The following is a 21,882-nucleotide window of genomic DNA, read 5'->3' as shown; positions in this document are numbered from 1 at the left end:
ATCTCCTCCAGCTGTAATAATGTCCAGCATCTTCTTCAGAGAACACATCTTCAGGGAAGCACCTCTTTGTGGGTTCCCTGCTTAGCCCACATTTCAAGGTGTGCTTCAGAGGTGATCAGACCGGTTTTCAGTATTCTTCTTGGAATATTAACATGGAACATCATGGCAATATGTTGTAGCTGCACACACTATGATTCACCATCCTTTAGCTTGCAAGTAGGGTGCTCCTCGATCTCTTTTTGATTTTTCAGTTTTTGCTGCAGCTGCCTGCTTTTGCTCTAACACTAACTGGGATTAACAGGCCAGAGATATTTTCCTGTCATTTTGGAATAGCCTGATTGGTAGCACTGAGAAGATCAAAATGACACAAGAGACAGAGACTCTTGCTTTAAGGGAGTACTTCAGATGCAGGAATGGAAAGGACGGGAGAAACTGAACATTGAGGAGGAGAGAGAAAAAGGAGAGAGAATTTGGCTTGGTAGAATCAGGGAGACTGCAGGAAAAATCATGGGGATTTGAGGAAAGACAGAATTGTCATCTCATCCTTGGACTAAAGAGATCAATAAGGCAGGAGAGAAAAGAGAAAGACAATTAATTGGATGGAGGTGAGAAAAGAGAAAGAAAAATGAGTAATTGGATGGAGGATGCAGAGGGTGAGGATACACCTGCAGAGGAAAAAAAAAAGAATAAGAAAAAAGTATCTTAAACCACAAACTAATTCACAAAGTTTAGTTTATATCACAATATCAGGAGGATTACACTGCTTTGACTTCTACAGAATAAGCAGCACAATGGATTTAGAACATTCAAACACTGGATGTTTAGGGGCCACCTGCATGAGGCCAGAAAAGGCAGCCATGCCCATGTTAGAATGTGTCACTGGTACTAAAATATGCATGATGAGAAAGAAAGCAAGCTGGCTTGTACATAGGAAACAGCTGTGCAGAAACTGTCTTTGTAGCACTATAGAGAATCACCAAGACCTCTGTTTGGGAATGCAAAGAGTCTGCTTTGTAAACCCAGGAACAGAGGCATGTTCTGATTTAGGGCTACTGCAGTTCTGCCTTGATGCTTACCACTTCTACCTCGAGGGGAAAAAAACAAGTGCCAGAATGATTTAAAGACAGAATATCAACCCACACTGCTGCAGGCCTGCTTTCCACATTTTGTTGCTTTTATAGTTTTAGCTCTTGTTCCAAAAGAAGGACTTCTGTGTATGTCTGTGTGTGTGTTTCCTTCCAAAATTCACAAACACAATCTATGACTGAAATTCTTAAGAAAGATATTAGTTGAAATTTTTGGAATTTTGTGAAGCATACCATCTTTTACCTCCCCCCATCAAAAACCCAGCAGTTTGTAGGGAAAATTTACTTGTATGACTCGATTTTTTCTGTTGCTTTCCTTTCAATCATTTTCATTCCAGCTAAATGCAGAAGGGGGAAGACAATCTGGAATATGAGGTGCACCTCCTCAGAACTGCAAGACCTTTGTACAGCCCCTCCTTTGCTACCAATGTTTGATGTTAGGCAAATTGCGTTAGGTACCCCACATCTCAGTTTCCTAACTGTAACGTGGGAATTGCACTTCATGTTATCTCGGAAGTGGTGGGAAGATAAATCTGTTAGAGATGTGAGAGCTCAGATGTTATGGTGTGGAGATGAACGTTAGGCAAATATGCAAACTGGAGGCCTCCAGATCCCTCTTCATGGACATTTTTTCAGACCCATATCTGGCAAACAAGCATCACATCCAACAACCCAAGGGAGGAGACACAAGTTCTGATTTCTGAGTGGGTCTTTAAACAGAAGTAGAAGTTTAGGATGAAGGCTGTAGTGTGGCAGTAAAAGAATTTGGCTTTATGGGCAAAGAAGCACAGAGCAGTGCCAATGTCTTTATTTGAAAAACTCCCTGAGACATTGCTAAAACAGATTTTCTGTAAAATCTGTTGCATTCACAACTACAGAATGTTATGATCTTTTATAGCTACTCAAATATAATAGAGGAATCCCAGACTCAGGCCTATAAAACCTTTTATAGAAAAGCCCTCCTTTACAGATTTCCTATGTATAATTCCTGCAATTTGACAGCTATTTCTATATCAATTGGGTTTACAAACGTTATGCAGGAATGTTGGTGATGCCATTCTGAGTGAAACAGGACCAATTTGGTTATCAGATTATTATTTTTTTCCCTATAATGAAATCTAATTAAGATATTGTTTGGGGAAAAAAATTTAGAAACACATGGATGGAGTTTAAATAATTACCAGTCACAAATTTAGTTCCAGAGCAAAGTGCTTTTTTTATTATGTGCTTCTTTATTCTGTCTCCCAGCTATGTTGCAGCATGCTCTTTGCTGTTTTACAAGCTGTAACGTACAATGATGGTCATTACTATTCATAGATTCATAGAATTTAAGATTGTAAAGGATGATAAGATGATCTAATCCGACCTCCTGCTTAGCAAAAACCAGACATTTCATCCAGTTACCCTTGTGCTAGGCCCAGTAACTTGTGTTTGACAAAATTGGATCTTCCAGAGAGACATCTACTCTTGATGTGAGGAATTCAAAAGGCAAATAATTCCTAGACAGTCTTTCCAGTATTTAATCATCCTTACAGTTAGAAATCCCTCAGTTCTGTACCTTGTTTCTAATTTGAATTTTCTGGCTTTAAATTCCAGACACTGGCTCTTGTAATATGTCTTTTTCCACCAGATTAAGAAACCCTTTACAAACCCCTGTGTTCTTGGGATAAAGGTACTTATATATCTAATCAAATCATTTTTAGGTCTTCTTCTGAATTTAATAATAAGAAAAATGTATTTACTTTGAAGAAGCATTTACAGGCCCCAATCAGAGCAAGACCCTGGGGAATTGACAGTTTTTAAGGCTGTTTTTAGGAAATGTGGGTTCACTCCTCCTGTGTCACAGATTTCTGGCATGTCCTTGGGCATGTCACTCAGCTCCTTTGTTTCATAGGTGCTCACCTCCAACATGGAACTACCATGAATGTATATATACCACAAATACATATTCCTTCCCTGTAAAATGCTGGGGGAGCAGTATTAATCTCTGTGCTGAGCACAGGAGAAGCACTTAATATGATGACAATCCTAAATCATTGTCCAACTAAACAACAAAAAAAACCCATCTCATGTTCAATATGGGTCAAGGTTGAGTATCTCCTGTACTGAACTCTGAAACAAGTGTTGATTCCTGTTGTTCAGTAATCATGTTTTAAATTAAAGCAATAGTGAGTTGTGACTACATTAGGTAACTGAATGCAATGCTGTGTGACTTGTTACAATGCTGACCTCAGCTATTTCACCCTCACATCGTGCAGAAGTATCATTTGGATCCCCAAGATAAATGATTCAATGCCAGGTGACTTGGGCTTGAGTTAAATTGACTGACTGAATGCATGCTCCTGTTTTTATTTTTTGTCACACAAGGTCTACCTTCAGCACAGGTACAGGTAAAAGCTGGAAGAAAACTCTATCTTCAGCTGTTCCAGCAGCCTCCAAAGTGATTGTGGGACTGTATTCCATTTTGCAAGCCATTTATCAGCCCTTTGGCACTGAGGCTAGGTCTTTATAGAGCTGGAAAATTTTGCAGTCCTGGACTGGACTTTGCATCTCTGTACTCATGGCAAAAAAGAAAATAAATTTTTAAGTCAACAGGCAAATCCCAATTACAGTTCCAGAGTAGGCTTCTAGTCATGCCTCAGGCTCCTGCAATGTGAATGCTACCTAGAGTAATTGGGAGACTTGCCAGTTTGACATGGAGTGCATGTACTTCACAGACTGTCTAGAAAAGGTGTATAGTAAAAAATTATAGTGCTGAAGGAATTGATTCCAGTTGTGGACTCAAATCAAGCCTTTGACTTGGCAAAGTTTGGGCAAAGAACCTGTATGCTTCTCTAAATGTACACTTTGTGGACTATCTTTGTAATGTCAGGCCAGCAGAGGCCCTGAAACATGCAGGTAAGAGCCCCATGGAGACAGCTGGGAAAGGATTTTGGAATAGTTTTAACCTTGTGCCTGTACTGTTTCCCTTTCCTGTCCATATTAGTATCCACAGAACAACACTTTGCTCTTACTTGCAGGGTTTTTTTTTTTTTGCTCTAGATGAAAAACTCTGCAAATATCCATGATGCTGTTTCCTTATTTCTTGGGCTTTTGAAGACAATGTGGATTTCTATGACTTGTGGTAAGTGCAATGACTACTTCTTGTGCTTTTATCAATGTTAAGTGTATCCTTTGCTCCTCTTTCTGAAACGATGACATCTGGCATCAGCAACTCTACACATCATTAGCTGAGGAGCTCCATGTTTAAGAACCTGGAATAAGAGCAAACCTCTGAAGTCAGGATGTGCATTAGCTGTTATCACTTGCTCACTCTTAATTACCTCTTCCCCTTATTTGTCTCTCTTTAATAGTATGCCAACAACATTTTCTAACCTCTCACTCAGCAACTGATTTGTCAAGACTATAGGTATCACTTATTCCAGCATTTACATGTTTTGCTATGGGGTGTCAAACTGCACTAGTAATTACAAAACTGTGGATCTGGACTAATTGCATGAAAGAGCTTCAGGTTTAAATTGACAGATTTGTTCTGCTGACTGCCATTCATGTACCAAGCCAGGTACTTGTGCCAATCTGCCTAAAGTTGAAGCTTGTGTCCAGGGATGCTGACTGCCCTTCATGGGGAATCCTGTGCAGAGCTGTGCTGCCTTAGGCATGCTGGAATCTCAGCTGCTCCGCAGGAATGCAGAAGCAGAGGGGGAGGGGAGTATCCTTGCTAATCCCTCTGGTCATTCGGGTTGCACAGAGGACTTGTGCTTTTCTAGGACAGTGTGGATGACCATTTTCATCAAGGCACTTTATAAAAGCAGAGGCTGGGGAAGGCCAAACTTGGTGTACCTGAAGGAGTAAGGAAAGAAACATGTCCATGAAGCAGCTGCTGACTGCAAAGGTTTGCATTTTTCCTGAGAAATGATCAGTCAGGGAAGAGTTAAACTGACACCTTCTCTGCATCTACCTGCACTTGCAAATAAATCAGCCATAAGAATAACTTAGACAGCCTCCTCCTACATGGCTTCTCCACTAAAAGTCGTGGGAGAATGAAGTGTCCCTGCCTGTTTTGCTGCAACTCTGTCAGTATTTCAGGTATTGTGCGGAATTTCACCGGGTCCTGTGCAGATTATGGTGCTTTCAGTACAATGTTAGGCTGATTCTGAGAACCTACACTGACATATCACAAGCAGCTCCGCTGGAGATGGCTTGAACTCCATGTTCAAGCCCACGTTTGTGGCTTGGTGCTGCTTGGTGCTGCAGGTTAGACAGTGTTTCAAACAGGCCACAGTGGAGCAGCACCTGCTGCAGAAAATGTGAAGGATAATGTACGTAGCAATGCTGTCTTCCCTGTCATTCTCAACAGAATACCAGCTGGAAGAGGATTCCACTGATTTGCTTCTCTCCCTTTTGGGACAGCATTGATTTTGAAAAATTTTGCCATGTAAGGTCTTTATAATTCATTTTTTATATCAATTCTGGATGTGACTCTTCCTTATGCGGAGCTTGGAAATAAAACTTGCAGCATTTTTAGGTTGAGCAGTAAAAGGAAGCTGCTGATAAATCTGTATACATATGTGCCTCAGGAAAAGGGGCTTGGATGGGAGGTGACAGGGTTAACCTAGCAGCACACAGGAGAGAATCAGCACTTTTTTGTGCCACATATCTTGACTTATTCCATGATTATGTCCCTTTACATTTAAGACTCCTTCCAACCAGCTTGCTACCAGCCAACCTATCCATGTATGGACTGCAGACACTGCAGCAATAAGCACTACACAGTCAAAAACATAGCAAAGCAAAACAACTTCATAGAACTAAACCAAAATGTTGATCTCAGCAGTACAGGACTGTTCTTTACAGGCAAGTCTTTACTGTTAACAAACCCAAACAGCCACATCTGAAAGTAATTGCTTGACACCTAGAGATCTGCTCCTACCATAAGACCACAAGATCAAATACTGCTCTGAAGGTTATTGGTATCCAACAAAACAATTGTAAGAATTGTTATTGGTATCAAACCAAAACAACTGTAAGCATTTTGGAGAGCCACATCTCGAGGAAATAAATCACTCCTGCTGTACTGAATGTGTCAGGTCACTGTGCCTGCAATGGGGAGTTGCTCTGTTCACACACACAGCTCCAGCACAACAGGCTGGAGCATCCAGCACTGGGGCTGCTGCATACATGCCATGTATTTGCAATTGTACAGCAGCCAGCTGCTGGATGCCAGACATTTGGAAAAGCACTTGATAGCCGTGGCAATACACAGTTGTCTCCCTGAGCTTTTCTTACAGGACAGAGGATCAGATTGCATAATGCATAAAAAATCCCATATTATAAAGGATATCTGGCAATGACAATGTTGCCTCAAACACCCTGGCTATCCTGTTGGAATGAGAACCAAAAATCTGGACCATGTAGGCTCATATCTTGAGTTAAATTGTATCTGTTAGACAGATGCTAACCCAGCTCCTCTGGGAAAGAAAGTAGGGATGTAACAGAGAACAGAATTTGTCTTTCAAGAGTTTGGAAAGCCAAATTCTACACAATGCAGAGTGTTTACTATCTGCTGCTGACTCTGCCAGCAAAGGACAAGCTGTTTATCCTATTGCCGCTCTGTTTCCCATGTATACACTAGAGATTATCCACTTACCACTGCTGAAACACACTTGGAGGTTGTAAATTGGAAACTTCTGGATGACAGGTCAGTAGCTGTGATTTTGACTGTAGCAGCCGATGCAAACCTGGATTAAACTTTGTGGCAGGTGCAGTTGAAATACAGGATGCAAAACCAGAGCATGCCCTGAAGAGTGTGGAAAGCATAGTTCTAGTCTGCACGTGGTACAGAAGCTAGAGAGGGAATACTGAAGTATTTCTTAATAATTTATTGAAGTATTAAATTACTGGGCATATTAATTTCTATGTTGAACATATCAAGTCAGGGTCTGATGTTTTTGCAAGTCCTATTTTCCGGTTCAGGAGTGGGTTTATTGCTGAGTTTCAACATGAGTTGGGAAAACGATAGTGTTTTTCTACCTCTTTGAAAAAAGAATTGTTTCTGTGAAGCAACTTGAGCTGGAGTCAGTGCATCAAATCCTTAATGTTCCTTCACTGCTCTTCTCTGAAACTCATGGTGTATCTGGATGTGACATACATAAGTTTAGATGGCAGTCTCAGTGCTTCTGGGGTACCTGGGAGTCTGAGTCTGGATCTGTGTTACTCCAAATTTTTTCCTTTACACAGCAGAAACAAAGCGTAGAGGCAATTCCACCCATCAGGGGAGGAAAGTTCTGCTAAAAAGGAGGGCAGGGACCGCTTTAGAGAAGCAACATCTTATCAAAATCCTCCCCCTTCCCAAGAAGGAAGGCTTTTAAACCTCTGTGCTGCAAATCCAGACTGTCAGGAGCTCCTGTCCTGCCACTGCTGCGCTGTTACTGTGGGCACGACCAAGAAGCCTTTGCATCTTTAAAGCACTGATGCCTAATTTGTAGGGCTCTTCCTTGAGAGATCTGTCCAGATCTGGCAACCGTGCCTACATGACACCTTTTTTTGGAGTTAAACAGGACAAGGTGGTGCTACTTAGAAATTGCCAGGTCTCTGATTGTCCAGATTTAGGCTGCCTGGGGAGGAGGGCATGTGAACAGCGTTCCTGCCTCTGCCTTTGCCAGCTGTCCCTGCCTTGCCAGTGGTCAGTTCTCGTGAAGCCGAACAGCTTGGGTTTGAGTTTAGAGAGGATGAAATTGTGCTGCAGCTGTCCAGAAGACAGTGTTTCAAAATCCAGGCCTTCAAAAGTCTGGCTCAGAAACTCTCCCAATTTGGGGGCTGTAGTTATTAATTCTGTTATTTTGAATTTGTAGTCTGAGGAAACACTCTCCAAAGTCAGAGTGTGCTTTAAAAAAAAAAAATAATTATAGTTGCTATTATTATTATATTAAACATAACTGGAGATTCCCATATGCTGCCGTGCCTCCGGGAGGTGGCCCCGAAGGGGAACGCGGTACCCGGGCAGGAATGGCAGTGACAGAGGCGCTCGGAGGATGGGAAGGAGCCGCGAGGTCACTCGTTGCTCGGGGCGGGGGGGACCCGCCGGCGGGGCAGTGCCCGGGGCGGGGGCACAGGGGGCGGGGGAGGATGCACAGAGCCCCGGCGGGGCGCGGGATGGCGCGGCCGGGGCGCCCCAGCCCGGCGCGGAGCCGGGGGCGGCGGGACCGGCGGGGGGGCGCGGAGCCGGGCGCATGCGCTGCGGCGGCGGGGCGGCGGGGGCCGGGGCGGCGCGGGGGGCCGGAGGGAGGGAGGGAGCGGGCGGGGAGGAGGCTGGGCCGGGCCGGGCCGCCTATTTGAGGGAAAGTAGCGCTCGGCGGGTGCTCAGTGCCGGCCGCCGCGGAGAGGCAGCGGGCGAGCGGCCGCCGGTCGGTGCCCGCAGCCGGCGCGGCGCTGCCCCCCTGCCGAGGACTGCCGCGCTCGTCGCACGAGTGGCGGCGGGGGGAGCCGCCCCGCGGGGCCGCCTCTGCCCCTTCCCCGCCGCGCCGTTAATGGAAACATGGCGATGGCGGCTCCGACCGGCAGCGCGGCGCCCGTCGCCCCGGCCCTCTGCGGCCACCTGGCCCTGCTGCTGCTCCTGGCCGCCCCCGCCGCCCACGGCTACAGCTTCCCCCAGCAGCACACGTAAGTGCCGCCGCCCCGGCCGGTACCCCCGCCCCGCGGCTCGGCCCGGCGCGGTGGCGCATCGCGGGGCCGCCCCGGGGCCTGCGGGGGAGCGGCGGCGGCGGGGCCGCGGCGGGCGCTGCCGGTGCCGGCGGCCGGCGCCGCGCTGGATGCGGGCGGGCGCGGGGGTCTCTGCCCGCTCCCCGCCGGAGCGGCGGGTTGAGGAACGGACCCAAAGTTGCTGGAAAGCACAAACTTCCCCGGCGGGTGCCGGTCCGCAGGGCGGCTGTCGGAGCCTTAATGTGGCGAGAGGGGGGAAAGACCAGAAAGGACTTATTTTTCAACCCCCCCATCCTCGTTTCAAGCACACAATATGGTACCCACAACCGGCCGTGCACACCGGAGTTTGAGCATAAACTAATAATAGCTGGATAGTTCCACAGGCTATCCGAGCTGGCGGGTCTTCCTCTCCCTGCTTCTGGAGCGACTAAAATTGACTGTAATCTACTGAAAGAGAGTCGGAGAGCAGCTCGTTTGGGTGAGGGGGTGGGGGACTGGAGAGTCGCTGCAGGAAGGATATAAATAGATTTTTTTTTAAGAAGAAGAAGAAGACATTGCTTTCGAAGTTAATGTTTGGGAATATTTTTTAACAGGGATGGCTCTTTTGCCTACTGTGGTAACCCTAAACCTAACCTGTCCCTCTCCACACATCCACGGGAAACCTTGCTGAAATGTGTTTTAAGAGGCTGTCATCTCCGTTATGAATTGCTGAGGTTTGTTGACACAAAACTGAAAAAAATCCAGACAATTCAAAGTAAAGGCTGACACCGTGTCCTTACAGTCTGCGTTTTTGAAGGTGGGGGAAAGATTTCAATGACATAGAGTTAATAATAGCAGTGTTGCCCTTAACTTCGTGCTGCCCCAGTGGATGTGCACTGCTTTATGTCACAGTTGTCTTGTCATTTGTGATTTGCTTAAGAATAGAAATACATTTCATATATATATATGCCATAGGAAGTAGTTTTGAATGCCTTTTAGATTAGTGTCTTTGATCTCAAAGTGCGTTTTTGTAAGCATGTAGTCAGGCCTTCTGAAAAGAAAGCTTATCGGCAGAAGAAACAGTGTTGTTTATTTGGGAGAGCTGTAGCTTACTGTGTTAATATCTGCCTTCACCAAAGGCATGGTTGCTTATGCCGAAATCCTTCCCATTCCGACAGATTTCTTCTGGATTCTTTTGGGGCACATATTCATATTTTTAAGTATCTTTGACCTTTGGGAGCTGATGGGTTCCCTTTTCTTCCTGTCATGTAAATACAGAAATTCTTCAGAATAAGACCCTGAGAAATGTCTACCTACAGAGGGAGGAGAGGAAAGGGAACGTGCCAGTTCTCTTCCAAGTACCACAGCCTTATGTCCTGATCCAGCCTTGCTCTGCCATGAACGATCTCTGCTCCCATGAGAATGCCTAAAGAAGCAAAGGGGATTCTGTACGTGATGGTGCACAGCTCAAGTTTGTGGGATGTTTTTGATATTTCTGTAGCTTTTCATGGATTGCAAGTTGTTGCATTTGCTTATTAAGTTCAGAACACAGTATCAATTTATAGAATAAATTTCTTTTGGGTACCAGTTTGTGAGTCAAAGCTGTGTTTTCTTTCTAGCAGCAGAAAGTTTTATAAGAAGGTTCTTCTACTTAAGAGAGAGACATAAAAAGGCTTGTGAGTTGTAAATAATGTGCTTGCATTCCCTCACCCTATGATCCATGTTATTGTAATAAACCATGCCAGCTTTTTAACCAAAGCAGTTTTATTCCAATTAATTTGGAGGAATTGGTTTGCTAGAATAGATTTTGTTAGCTCTGTGCTTTCTTATCTGAGGTTTTATCAGAGTGGGCCTGATCCAGCACTCAGTGAGGCAAGATAAGTAAAAACTGAAGCTACTGGCAAAGATCCATAATTTCTTGCAAATATGGAGGAATTGTCCTGAAAAGGCCACTAATTCTGTGTGTGTGCCTCTGGTGGGAATTAATGCTGTCTGGCTGCATCTGGAGAAGAGACACAGAAGGGACTCAAGACCTCAACCTGACCTGATACCTTCTTCCTTGTTTGGTTCCCCTCATGACCTGTTCTGTGAACCCAGAGAAGAGAGGAGTGACGAATGAGTATTTGATGATGATGCACAATTGCTGGGCAGTAGGTTAATGCTGTAACCTGTGGGCTGAAATGCCTGGTGAGCTCTGCCCTGGGGCTGCTGTGATTATTTTTTTCTTGGGAAGGAAATACTTAATGGGAGTAAAGAGTTCGGTGGTAACTGAACAATCCCCTGTAATTGACTGTTCCTCCCCAGTAGTTACCTGTTTGCACCCTTCTTGATTTTAAAGAGACTGGATATAACAAATTTTTTGGGCAGATTTACTGGAAGCAGTTTGAGTTTAGCTGATGAGATGTGCTGCTGAATTCTTCCCATTGCCAGCTAATTTTCTCCTACTTTGGACAATGCACCCTTGTGAATGATTCAGAGCATTGATTAGAAACATGTTTGTCTTTAGAGGTTTTCTCTGTAAATCACTGAAGTCATCTTTTACTACAGGACTCTCAAAAACGAGGCTGCTTTTTTAAGCAGCCCTGAACCGTTTCATTCTGGCAAGCAGCAGAGTGAGCGATTCGGGTATCTTGCCAAAGGGGGGGAAGAAAGAAAATAAAGATAATTTTTGGTTTTTTATTTTTGTTTACAATTGTATTAATTATTGTCAGTGTGTTGATTCTTGGTTCTGTCCCTGATAAATCGTTGGTGTTCTACATTATCTCTCTCCTCCCGGGTAGCATGGTTTTAATCATCTTATGCTGAGCTAAGGAAAGCTCGGCTCAGCCAGTTGTCCAAAGGAGAATTTCTCATTGAGATTTAAAAAGCAAAATCCCAGATTGGAACAAACCCTTTGGGGCAGGCGTGTTAGGTGATGGCCACTGACTGACAAGGCTCCTTTTAGGAATAGTCACGTACAAGAATGTGCATCTATGTGGGCAACAGGATTAATGGCTGTGGAAAGGAAGGCTGTTGGTTGCAGTTAATTTTTCTTTTAAATAGTACACAGAGGGATTCCTGTGGCAGCATGGTAACAACCTCTGCTTGAATTTCTGAGCAGTTTGGTATGAGATAATTGAAAGCCTGGTCAGTCAGGGAAGTCCTGTACCTGGATTGCCATTGCCTCATGTTAGTGGAGATCATGCACGAGTGCTGGGGAATGTGGCTGCCACTGGGGAGCAGAACAAACCCCCTCCTCACTTTCCAGCAAGGCTTTTTGTCACTTGGACTTGAAAGAAAATTGCCATCTGCTAGAGGGTGGAGAGCCATTTGCTTCTTGTGAGGAAGCAGGTGTGTGCAGAATTGCTGCGTGTCTGCTTGGCTTCATCACTGCTCTGCAGGGCATCTCTGACCAGGCAGCAGAGGAGAAAGGTATGTCTGCAAGGGGAAGTGCCAGTGTGGTGTCCAGGGTCCAGTCCTGCTTTTCCAACAGGTTTAGCACTTGTCAGATGTAGACAGTTGTTTAGGGCAGCAAACTGGAGGTGCTACCCCAGTTCCTGTCAGATAGTGGGCAGTGGAGACTCCTGCTCAAAGCAGCAAGGCTTAATATCTTCCTGTCACCACTACAATGTGGGCCTGAGGCTGCCTGTTCCAAATTAGGTGCTTCTTTGTAGCATTTTGATTTGTACTTGTCATTTCACCCTAAATGAGGTTAATGATGCTGGTAGTGATAGCACATCTGGGCTAGCAGGGCTTGAAATAAATAACTCTATTAGGACTGGATCATTTATAGTTTGCAGAATGCCATGTAGAGGAAGCTCCTTCTCTTGTTCTACTGACCACCTGCTGTACAGTCAGAAAATCTCTTCCAATTATGGTTTTGATGCTTGGCATTGGAACTTGTCTGGAAAGAAGTAGAGAAGCTGGGAGATGGCCCTGCTTGTCTTCTGCTGTGCTCCACTAAGCAGAGAGACAGCTCCCTGGGAGGGCAATCTACCACCAAGAGTGACTGACAGATCCTGGCCCTCCATCCCTGTGAGGGCTGAGCAGCCTCTGTGACAATTTGTACTCAGTGGAAGCACAAATCCCCAGTGTCCCTGCCAACCCTGTGCAGGCTGTGTTTGGTGGCAGAAACCACTTTTGGGGTGTGCAGAGGCACCCTGAACTTCCCAGAGATAAAAGAAGAGCCTCACAAAGAGGAACAAAAGTTTTTAAAAAGCCATTTGCAATATTTCTTGCTATTTAAAAACAACTTTCTCTATTCCTGTTACCATTTCTGAGTCCTTCCTTCTCACATAGAGAAAGAGCAGCGCATTGCTGCTTTCTTGCCTGTGACACCTTAACACCTTGACCTGCCTGCACTCATTCCCTTCAAGACTGTGGCTTCAGGAGTTTGAGTTTTTCAACTGTATACATTGAGAAATTGTTAATTGAAATTCTCTTGAGAAAGCGTGTGGGTTCCCACTGAAATCAATAAGGCTCCTGCACATAGACCTGAGGGTAGAAATGGGCTCCTGCTTGGTGTTTGACAGGCAGAGTTCAGCAGCTTTGTTGTAAAGAAGCTTTGTGTGTGTTTGTGCAACAGCCCCTGAAAAGCTGAAGGTGGTTCCGGAGGGTCTGAATGGAAACCTGAACGTTTATCCTTGAACGAGCTGCCTGGAGTTTGGCTTCAAAAGCCATCAGAACAGCTCTTGAGGGCTCGCGTGGTGGAGCATCTGCACGCTGCAACGTGGAACACGTGCACACGCTGTACCAGTCAGACAATGCTTTTTTCAGCCAATGAAATGCTCAAGTGCCATGAAATAAAAGCAAAAGTCCAAAATTACCAAGCAACATACTTGAGTGAAATATTCAGTAAGAAAGGAGGGCATCTGAACGCTTCGATATTTACTTTTCTAGGAGGCTCTTGAAAGCAAAATGCGTTTTGTTAGTAAAATTATTTTTCCTTTCTGAGGTTTTGGTAGTAGTTTATTGTTTTAGAGCCGTTCCTGTAATCTAGCCTTCATCCTAGAGTTTATTATTGCTGGGTTGCATGGGGAATGGGGTTGTGCAAATGGGGTTGTACAAATAGAGAGTCAATTTCTGTCAACAAGCTATTGGCATGGTTTTCTTTAGGTTGAATTATTTGATCTTTTGCAGAATGCATGTAGATTTTCTTTATTACTTTGACAGTTTTCCTACAGCCCTTCCCCTTCTGTCTCAGCCATTATCTTTTGGTCATAAATACAATGAGAACTAAAAGGTGTTTATGTAGACCAAAGGATTCATTCTTCCTCTGTAAAGAAAATTGTTTCTCGAATTGACTGATGTGTGAGTGATGGGGACATTTAACCAGATGAGCTTGTGACGGGTGAAAGGGCTGCAGGGCGAGAGACACAAGGATCTGAACGCAGTCAGGCCAGACAAAGGGTGCACGGTCTGTGGTTTCTGTATCTATTCATTAACTCATCACAAGGTCGTTATCCTTGCTTGTGATTAGGCTACCGTGCCACCTCTTGGGAAGCTGCTGCTCAGTCTGGTGGGGGACGGCACAGGAGCTGTTGTACAGCACAGCTTCTCCCAAGGCTGTGAGACTGCCTTTCAGGAGAACCAGGATCAATTCTCCTCCCGCACGTCTGGTTGGGACTGAGAACTCCAGAGGAGATAATTGCTGACAGCAATCAGATTGGGCGCTAAATGCCATATAAGCCATCTAGGTCAATAATGGTAAAGCCTTGGGCACAGTTGTCAAAACAGCATTTGAGTTTGCCTATCTCTTTGTGCAGCGACACCACTGATTGTGCGTAGAGTTAAACGCAATAAATGCAGGATGCAACATGATTTTTAGTTCTGGTGTGTGTCAAAATCCCTGAAGTTCTTGCAGTGAAAAGGATTTCTATAATAAGGATGTCTCTTGCCTCCCTCGACCTTGTTCCTTAGTTCATTGTCCTTGAAGAGTGGGGATGGAGCTGTGCTTTCTATAGACTAGGCTGGAGCTACGTCTGCCCCAGTGGGTTTCTGTTATGAGTCCCCTGAAGCCCTGGATAGACTTTGGGTATCCTTGGCTTCTGCTGGTGTGAAAACTGTTCCACCCTTTCCCACAGTGACACTTGGGGAATTCCTGAATCAATATGGGTTGTGCCTGCAGTGAGTATCGCTGTGATAGAAAACCCGGAGTGATGCAGTACAAAGGCACGTTCATCTACCTGACAAAGGTTGTCTATCTTGAATTATTTATGAGGTTTCACAGCACACTAGTAAATTTTGTAAAAGCAATGGAGTCCTGGTAATGTGAGCCTCTTCACTGCAGCTTCCGTAGTGGAGTTGTTCTGAGGAGGTACAGGAGGTGGGGGATGGAGGAGGAAGAAATAGGCAGCAAGTGGAGGGATAGAGAGAGACTGCTGTTTTCATGTGCAAATGATGAGGTGTGCAGAGCAATGAAGTGCGAATTAGTTAGATCACGCTGTGCATTGGAGCAAAAATCCGTGTAGTGTTAGAAAGCAGCCTATGCTTCAAGGAAGGGTGGGGAGTAGAAAGGATGGGGAGTACAGATGGAGAGATGCAGATGGAGAGAGCAGGGTGAAAAATCTCTTGACCAAAATACTGTCTGTTTCCCATTTGTAGAAATGCTGTTGCAGGAGTAGTTTGGTTAAAGTATGTACTCATTTTGGTGAGGTTTTCTAATCCGAGTTCCAGTAAAAGAAGACTCAAGCCAGAGCTGGTCAAGCTTTCCTGTGTGGCATTCAGCGACTGAGAGGCTTGGAAGTGTGCAGAGCACGTGGCTGTTGACCAGAGAGGTTTGCTCAGGATAACCTGGAACATGTGTGTCCACAGGAGCATTAAGTCAGTGTTGTCTAACACAGAGAGCGAGGGCAGGAAGAGTCAGAGTCCTGGCAGCAGTGCGTGGGCTTGCTTCAATCCCTGCTGCAACACCATTTCAGTGCTAAAAGTTAGTGCTGCAGCTCAGGTTCACAGTGTGGCTGCCACTGTGCACCTGATTTGTTGGCACACAGAACCTGCCCTGTGCCTTTGGGCTTCTGAGCCTCTTGGCATTGCAAGCACAAAGTTAGCCCTTAAACAGTCAAATTGGTGGAAAGAATTGGGAAAGCATTGCATCCATCTCCACTGAAGGGACAAATGAGGGTATGAGTCTCCTTATAAATACCAATACCTCTCAACTCAGAGCTGAGTCCTGTAACTTTTGTCACAAGCTGCCAGTTTGCTGTCAGGCTCTGTTTCTTCTCCAGTGGGCACTTAATATTCTGCAGTCCAGAAGAATCCCGTATCTAAAGTCGGAGTTCACATTCATTCTCCAAACGGGAAAGCAAAACAAGGGGCATATATCTAAATCATGTTCAGAGCTAACCTTGTATAAGCTACTTATCCTTCAGAAATATATAAAGCTCTCAGTGATGTAATTTCTGTTGAACCAGAGATATTCTTGTATGTGAATTCTCAGATCTATTAATTTTCATGTAATATCTATTGTGGCTAATAAACACTTCCTGTACAGTATGAAACAGGGAGGATCATCAATACAGTGCTTTGTTTGCACATCTAATGTATAAACGTATAGTGGATTTTACAGGCAGATTTTTGGCAGCTGTAATATGAACACCAAAATAGAGACAGACTTAAGCCAAGCAAAGCACCTAATGTTCAACTTTATCAGGTGTTGCAGATTGAGTCAGATTCTGGGCTGTGAGTGGTTGAACGTCTTTTTATTGCTCCATAACAAACTCAGTAGACCCAGAAGGAGCCAAAGTGCCATTTCCTCATGTCTGAGGTAGTCTTGTAAATTAGAGATCTCTGGTAAGTGTTCACTGTGGTGTCACATTCTTGGGATCAGTGTGTGTGGGAAGTATTATGTACTTGTACTTGCTCTTGTACTTTCAGTACCTCTGCAGGGAAAGGGATGCCCCTTGCCCAGGTGAAAGTTAACTTTCTGCAGCAGTGTGTCGTGCACATTAGGGGAAGAAAAGGGTGGAAGTAAAAGCATTTAATTATTCAAGGCCAGCAAGCTGAAAAGGATTTCAGTACAGTGAGCTAGGCATGCCTCAAAGCTTCGTGGGCACACCTCTGCTTTCCCCTCTCCCCTGCTTGCTCTGGAAAGGAGGGTAGATTACATGAGTATGAAAAAAAAATAATATTTTTCTCTTCATGCAGTTCATATTTTTTATTTATTCTATTTTTGTTGGCTGGAAAGTCTTAATAATTGTTGATCAGTGACCAAGCTGATGACACTATTTTGCCTCCTACAGAATAACAGCATTTCAAAGAGCATAGAACAAAAGGGACCCTCCTCTGTGCGTAGGGATGCTCTCATGCCCCACCTTGGCTATGTGCTGTGGGCTTTCTGATTGAGCCATTCCTCATGTTAGGCTTGTTGCAATGCAGAAAAATTTGCTGTTGTCAAATCTTGCATGCCGTACTCTGCTATGTAGGTTTAAAAGCTGAGAATTGTCAAGAAAATGTTCAAGATGCTGGGACAAATTCATCCCTGATGTAATGATGTTTGTGGGATTATGCCCAGGATAACTTTCAGGCCTTTGTGTTTTAACTTTTAAGTATGTTGGTGCTTGTGGTTGTGGTTGCTTCTGGTGGGATTTTTGTGGTGAGGTGGAGAAAAGAAATGCAGCTAACACATCTACTGTGCTGATGCTTTGGTCTCAGTTTCTAAGTAACCCCATTTAGCATCTGCCCGCCTGTTTGACCCAGCAGCAGAAATGTTGTGTTGGCATTTCTGACATCAATACCACCTTTTTGCCCATCATCTAAAGGCTAAATTGAACCCTTCTATATCCCTTGCTCCTTGCTATGTTTATTTGTTGTGATCTAGTCTTTACTGTAGAGAAAAATCTAACCAGCTCTGTCTCACCTCAGCTGTCTGCTAGGTGCTTGGGGCTCTTTTTCATGTGAAATGCCTCCTTCCACAGGTGAATTTACACCCTCACTTTCCCTCTGCTTCCCTGTGCTCCCTGCCCAGACATGAGGACACAGCAGCTGGGTATGAAAGGGCTCTGACAGCCCCATTTTGACGTGAGGTCTCACTTCATCACTTCAGTGCTGTCACTGCTGGGCTTGCCCTTACCTTTTCCCCTCTTGCCCCTTGTCATGCCAGCCTCACTGGGGCCATGTTTCCTGGAGCAGGCAGAGTTACCAAGCCAGAGGTGAGGATGCATCCCAAGGCTGGTGCTCTGCATGGAGCACTGCCTGTGGCACCACTGCTGTGTGGGAACCTTCTTTTTCTGCCCTTCTCCTCTTGATGCCATTCCAAGTGAATCCTTGTGCTGAAAGCACTGCTGGTTTGTGCAGTTTATGAATGTGATTATGTGTGCTGAAAGCAGCCTTGCCTTTTTTATTCCATAAGAGCCTCTTAATAAATGTCACTTATTTGGGGGCTCAGGCAGCTGAGTGCATGGCCAGTTACCTTTCTATTTGGGAGTGGCTTACAGACCCCATCCTATTCTCTGGAGTCATAGCTGGCTGGTAGAAAAGCAGGCTGCAAGGAAAAAAAATACAGGGTTTTTATGGTAGCTGGCATAATGTTTGACTTTCATTCTTAATTAAATCTACTTATTGCTGTGTTTGTACCATTGCTGTTGTTCTCAGATCTCACTGAATAACATGAGAGTTCTTGTAAGTGAAGTTGCTTTCAGAGAAAACCAAACAGTTGCAGAAAGGAAAGAGGTAGTAAATGTGCCTGTCTTTCTTATGGAGGAATACCAGAAAGATTGCAGTATGGTGAAATGGGACCTGCTTGGGCTGCAGGTGAGATGGTCCAGCTGCATCATCTGAAGCCTGTGTTGGGGCCACAAGTAATGTGTGGATCTGTAGTTCCTCCATATAACAATCTATGTTAGATGAAGTATTCATGTGCAAGGCCTGGTGCTTCAGGGCTGGGTGGAATTGGTGGCCAGAGCCCTGTTTCATCCTGCAACTGCCAACCTGCAGTCCTGAACTGCAGTTTGTTGAACTGCTCTGAAGTTTGTGATGTTCATTGCACAGAAGTCCAGATCCCATGACCAAAGCGAGCGCTATTCCAAGTATATTCTATTTTTTGTGTCTCATTTTCCACATGAAACTAACCTTGCTTCCTCATTTGGCTTGGTTACAGTATTTATTACAATGACATTCCTCCTATTTTTTTTCCTACTACTATGATATTGCGGTTTAATATTTATCTTCTAATAGTTTCTGAGTAGCAGAGTGCTTGCATTACTGGCAGTGATGTATAGTTAATCCTGAGCACAGATAGCTGTGAGAGGTCCAGACGGACTTCAGCTCTCAGTGGCACGATTGTGAGTGAGGAAATTAGCTTGGAAATTGCTGTTTGTTAAAATTGCTTCTGTGTTAATCTTGCTGTGATACCACAGCTTCTGGCAGTATGTGGGTTAGCAAGATGGTTGTGGCCGAGAATGAGGGCAGGTTCTCACTTTAAAAGAGGCTCAGCAAAGACCTTGTCTTACGCCTTTGCTCTGAGGAGGTTTACACTGAGGAATGTGGCCCATTTTTCAATTGTCAGGCCTATCTTCCAGGTGTTTTCTTATCCCCAGTTGACCTTCTGGCCTACTTTCTGTCCACTGTGTGTTAAAAGGTGACCAGCCTGTCATTCTTGGCGAGCATCAGGAGCAGAGCGTGTGTGCCTCAGGCTTGTTCCCTGGGGAGACAGGTAATTCTTTCCTGATGCCTTGGGACTGTCCTCCCCCCTCCCCCCATCCCCTCTCCATTGCACTGTGAGCATCTTGTCCTGCTCTCCATCTTCCACTCCTTGTTGTGAGCTTTTGCTGCTGAAACAGAGGTTTCAGAGACTCCAGTAAGTCAGTGGTGGAGCAGAAAATGCAACCAGATCACAGAATTCCTCCTTCTCTGTCCCTTTAAGTGAATCCATGCTCTTAGTCATGGGATAAATGTTCTGCTGTGTACTAACAAGACATCAGATTCAGATGCAAGAACAGAAAACAGGGGCAGGAGGATTTGGACTCCAGGGAAAGTGTCTGTCCCTTTCTTTGGTGTTGGGAGGATGGGAACTGTCCTTGTGGATGAAAAGCGTCTCTGAAGGACACTTCTCTGGCAAATGCCTGAACATCAAAGCTTGGACAGTGCTGTTCTCTGTGCAGTTGGAGGGCAAGAGGCTTTGCTGCTGAGTGCTCAGCACTGGAGTTCTCCAAATTAAATGGGTGCCTTCTGCTGCGTAAGCCCTATGTTGGCTCTTTGTACCATGTAAATTATGGATAGGCACCTTTCCCAAGAAATGCTCTCTTAAAATTGTATTTTTGTGCTGATGAGGCACTCATTTAGAATTGGATCTTATGGTTATTGCCTCCTTGTGGCAAGTGCTCACCAGTGGGACCAGTTGCTGGGCAAGCTGTAGGGCTGTACCTCCTGACCATCACTTGGACATTTAACCCCTTGGACAGTACCTGCGATATCATCTGAACATTTCCTGTTCTCTATGTGTGTCTTGGAGAGAAATTCTGGAGGCCATTAAGCTGGGTAATTTACATGCTTCTTGAGCCTGTGCCTAGGGAAATATATTTCACAGGTAATTTCAAATCTCTTGGCGTGTGGAAGAAGTCATTATTCTGAACAGAAAGGGGCTGGTGATGTCACGGGCCCTGTTGAGAGGACCACATTAGAGACTGGGATTTTTATCTCTTACAGGAAAGTGTCCAAGACATTCTATTCATGGGGTGTTGGGAGGTCAGGAGTTTTTGAGTTTAATGTTGATGCTCATGTAGAAAAGCAGAAAAGAGAATTATTGCATAATCCTCAATTCTAATTACATGTGAGCATATTGAGTGTGAGGGCTGGGAGCAAACCTGCTCTGGGCTACCCATAGGTGTGTGAGTTTCTTGCTTTGTTGTTCCAGTGCTATCTACCAAGGGCAGACATCAAAGTTAGCATCAGGAGGTTGAGTTGCACTTTTGACTCTTCCCAGAGGTCTGTCTGGGTTTGAGACTACTGTTTCGCTCCATTCTCCCCTCCTGAAAAAGATGGAAAATATTATTGTTGGACATATTAGGAGGATTTGACAGTTTAATGTTGATCTTCCTTTTATGGGGTCCTCCAGGACAGGAGGTGAATTCTTTTCAGTGTGGAAAGCTGGCTGTAGCTGGAGATGGGGGAACTGAGCCTGATAGATCAGCATCCTTTCCATGCACAGCAAATCCTGTAGCACCTTCTGAGTGTTCCCAGAGGGTTCAGGTACCTCCATTTATACAGACTCGTATCCTTTTCAGAGGAACAGACTTGTATTACTTCTCAGAGTGATATGTAGATGTTTTTTCCGTGTGGTGGGAGCAGTCTTTGTCCCAGTTGGACAGGGAGAAGGAGAGAGGAGGTGACCTGTGAAAGCTGACAGCTTCATCCCTGTTGCTTTTATGCTCTGGGTGATGCAGCAGTACTGGGACAAAACTGAACTGGGCTTCATGCTTCCACTCTGTCTGCTTCAGAGCTTGCCTGGATGCCACCTTACAGCAGGAAAGGTCTTACAAACTGCTTTTAGATGTGTATCACAAAGTAGTGAGGTAATGGTATAAAATGCAGTAAACTGCTATTTTTTTTTTTAATGCTCTCCACCTCCACCCCTTTTTTCTTTTATTCCTGAAAGGGACTAATACAATGAAGAGCTTCTGCAAATGAAGGCAACTGCATTTGAAATAACAGGGTTCTGGGTGTTTGGCTGGTGAGAGATGCAATAAACGAGCATCGCTAAGTGCTTTATAATAACAATGATTACAATGCTCTCTTAGGAGCCAGGAACTCTCCAGGTAGGGGGATGGTGTGGAGAGGACTTGTTTAAGGTGGGGGGTTTAACTAGATAGACATCGAGTGACAGTGATGCCCAGAAACCCTTGCAGAATGTTACATATGGTGCTGTGAGAAGCTACTCCAAAAAACCCCAGGAGACCTGGACTGACATGGTTTGAAGCTGAAGCAATGACAATGGATGCTCCTAAATAGCTTCTGGTAGCAGGAGGTCTTTGTGGCAGAGTTTAATGACATCTTTTCTTGGTAAGGAGGGAAGCTGTTGACACAAATTCAGCAGAGTTCTGACTAGTCAGTACTCCTCCACCAAATTCCTGGCTTGTCTTTAAGTGATCAGATTGATCATTTGTGCCAAGTTTGTTTCTGATCAGCTGAAATCTGTCATGGGCAG

The 21,882-nt window shown here is 44.9% G+C and overlaps 1 protein-coding gene across 2 annotated transcripts in view; it reads left to right on the top strand.

Annotated features, from left to right (window-relative positions):
- Positions 1 to 8,427: 8,427 nt before the first annotated feature.
- The window catches only part of CACNA2D2 (calcium voltage-gated channel auxiliary subunit alpha2delta 2), a 217,815-nt gene continuing 204,360 nt past the window's right edge, over positions 8,428 to 21,882 (top strand). For both annotated transcript variants that reach the window (XM_021529147.3, XM_021529146.3), the window contains exon 1: positions 8,428 to 8,744. In XM_021529147.3, coding sequence (XP_021384822.1) covers positions 8,620 to 8,744 — 125 coding nt within the window. In that variant the 5' untranslated portion in view covers positions 8,428 to 8,619. The remainder of the gene's footprint in view (positions 8,745 to 21,882) is intronic.

Source organism: Lonchura striata, chromosome 12, assembly GCF_050655825.1.
Source record: "Lonchura striata isolate lonStrDom1 chromosome 12, ASM5065582v1, whole genome shotgun sequence".
NCBI classification, from domain to species: Eukaryota; Metazoa; Chordata; class Aves; order Passeriformes; family Estrildidae; genus Lonchura; species Lonchura striata.
This window is presented reverse-complemented; position numbering and strand designations above follow the sequence as displayed.